General features: G+C 41.4%; 1 protein-coding gene across 1 annotated transcript in view; it reads right to left on the bottom strand.

The window, feature by feature from the left end:
- LOC107557510 (bone morphogenetic protein 15-like) overlaps positions 1-1,694 on the bottom strand; it is a 2,595-nt gene continuing 901 nt past the window's right edge. The window contains exon 2 of the mRNA XM_016240944.1: positions 1-1,616. Coding sequence (XP_016096430.1) covers positions 808-1,616 — 809 coding nt within the window. The 3' untranslated portion in view covers positions 1-807. The remainder of the gene's footprint in view (positions 1,617-1,694) is intronic.

The raw sequence follows: 1,694 nt of genomic DNA, 5'->3' as shown, positions 1-1,694 counted from the left end.
ATGTGTAAATTTGCTTTTTTTTTTTTTTTAAATACAAAATAATTACTTTATTTCATCATCTTTCATCATGGGATTAAAACATTCATTTAGGTGCATAGATTTTCATTTCTCCTCTAAGAAATACATCTATGAAAGTCTCTTTTTCGATGTCTTCTTTGAGGTAGTGCAAAATTGGCATCTGCTCCTTTTCTCCACTTGCATTCGAATGCTGTGCCCTTTGTGAAATATTGGCAAAATCTGTGCATTCAGAAAGAGAACAAATGCAACAGACAAGAGAAAAAGCAACAACACTAAAGCCTATAAGTCAACAGACAGGGCTCTTTCATGCTTAATTTTTTTTTCTTTCTCCATTTTCCTATTTTCTTTAGACAGACTTTTCAGTACAGTATCTTCAAAAGTGCCAATTTTCCTACTCCATTCCCCTCCATAAATACATTATGAAAGATGTAACATTAATACACACTAGACAGAAACCAAAGAACATGCATAGACAAAGTAAATCGAAAAAAAAAAAAAAAATGATAGTAGCTCATTCATTTAATAATCAGAATCCACTTCTTCATACCTACATCCCCAAAAATTCAGGTACTGCGAGAGATGAGACTGAATTGATCACTCTCCACAATTCAAGTCTAACAGAAACCTCGCTGTGTGAATGCTGTTAGCACTGCACAAGAAATGGCAACAGGCAAATCATACCCAATATAGCCATTCCTTTCATCTTAGCTCTCCAATTGTGCTGGTACAAATTCACAATGTCCTTTAGGACCATTCAGTTCTTGTCCTTATCTGACCCTGAGCCCGAAGTCATCTGCAGGTGCAGGAGTCTGCAATCATATCTTCATATTCTTTATAAACTATGTTTCCATTCCTCTCCATCATCAGCACACTGACAGGTTTGTACTTATAAGGAACGCAAGAGGGCAATGGAATATCTGCCACACCAAGCTCGCTGATTAACGTCTGCATGATCGCGTGGTTGGGTGAATTGTAGCCGTAATGCAGGATACGAGGACAGTCTCCCATACAGTAACGAGGATTGTACTTGTGGGGTGCAATGATCCAGTGGTCCCATCCCAAATCTTTGAAAGCCACACGGTAGGAGTGCAGCTTGCACTGGTTTTTAGCCACGCTGTTCGGTCCTTGCTTGTAGTTGGGGATGTCAGAGACGATGCTCCCAGGTTCCCTAGACCGACGGGTCCTGGGGTGGGAAAGGGGTGTGAAGTACTTCCCCCATTCCACAGGCTGCTTGTTCTCCTCCAAAAAGAGCAGCAAAACAGGAGCTTGAAGATGGTGTTGAGGTGGGAAGTGTTTTCGATGTGCAAAGGACCTGGCATGTTCTTGACGCGTACATCGATAATGGGCAAAGAGGGATACATGGCCATCTTTCAACTCGGACACATGGTTTGTGACATTGGATTCGGCCCACAGGCTTCGAGGACCCATGATGACACGGTCACCAGCAGGAAGATCTTGAGGTGACGTGACTCTTGCCTCACAGATAAAAGGACGAAGCGACGACACAGGCGACCTTAGGTGCATAAAAGATGCCCTCACCAATTTGTCCAACAAGAGGTTTTTCAGTTCATATTTCACTGTGTAAGTATACTGAAGGTCTAGTCCAGTAGGTTTTACAGATTGGAGAGAGACAAAGACAAGAAATAATCAGACAATAGACCTAAATATTTAAAAAA

This window comes from Sinocyclocheilus grahami, unplaced genomic scaffold (genome assembly GCF_001515645.1).
Source record: "Sinocyclocheilus grahami isolate Dianchi unplaced genomic scaffold, SAMN03320097.WGS_v1.1 scaffold605.1, whole genome shotgun sequence".
In the NCBI taxonomy this organism is placed as follows: Eukaryota; Metazoa; Chordata; class Actinopteri; order Cypriniformes; family Cyprinidae; genus Sinocyclocheilus; species Sinocyclocheilus grahami.
Note: the sequence above shows the minus strand (reverse complement) of the source record. Positions and strands in the feature narration are given on the sequence as shown.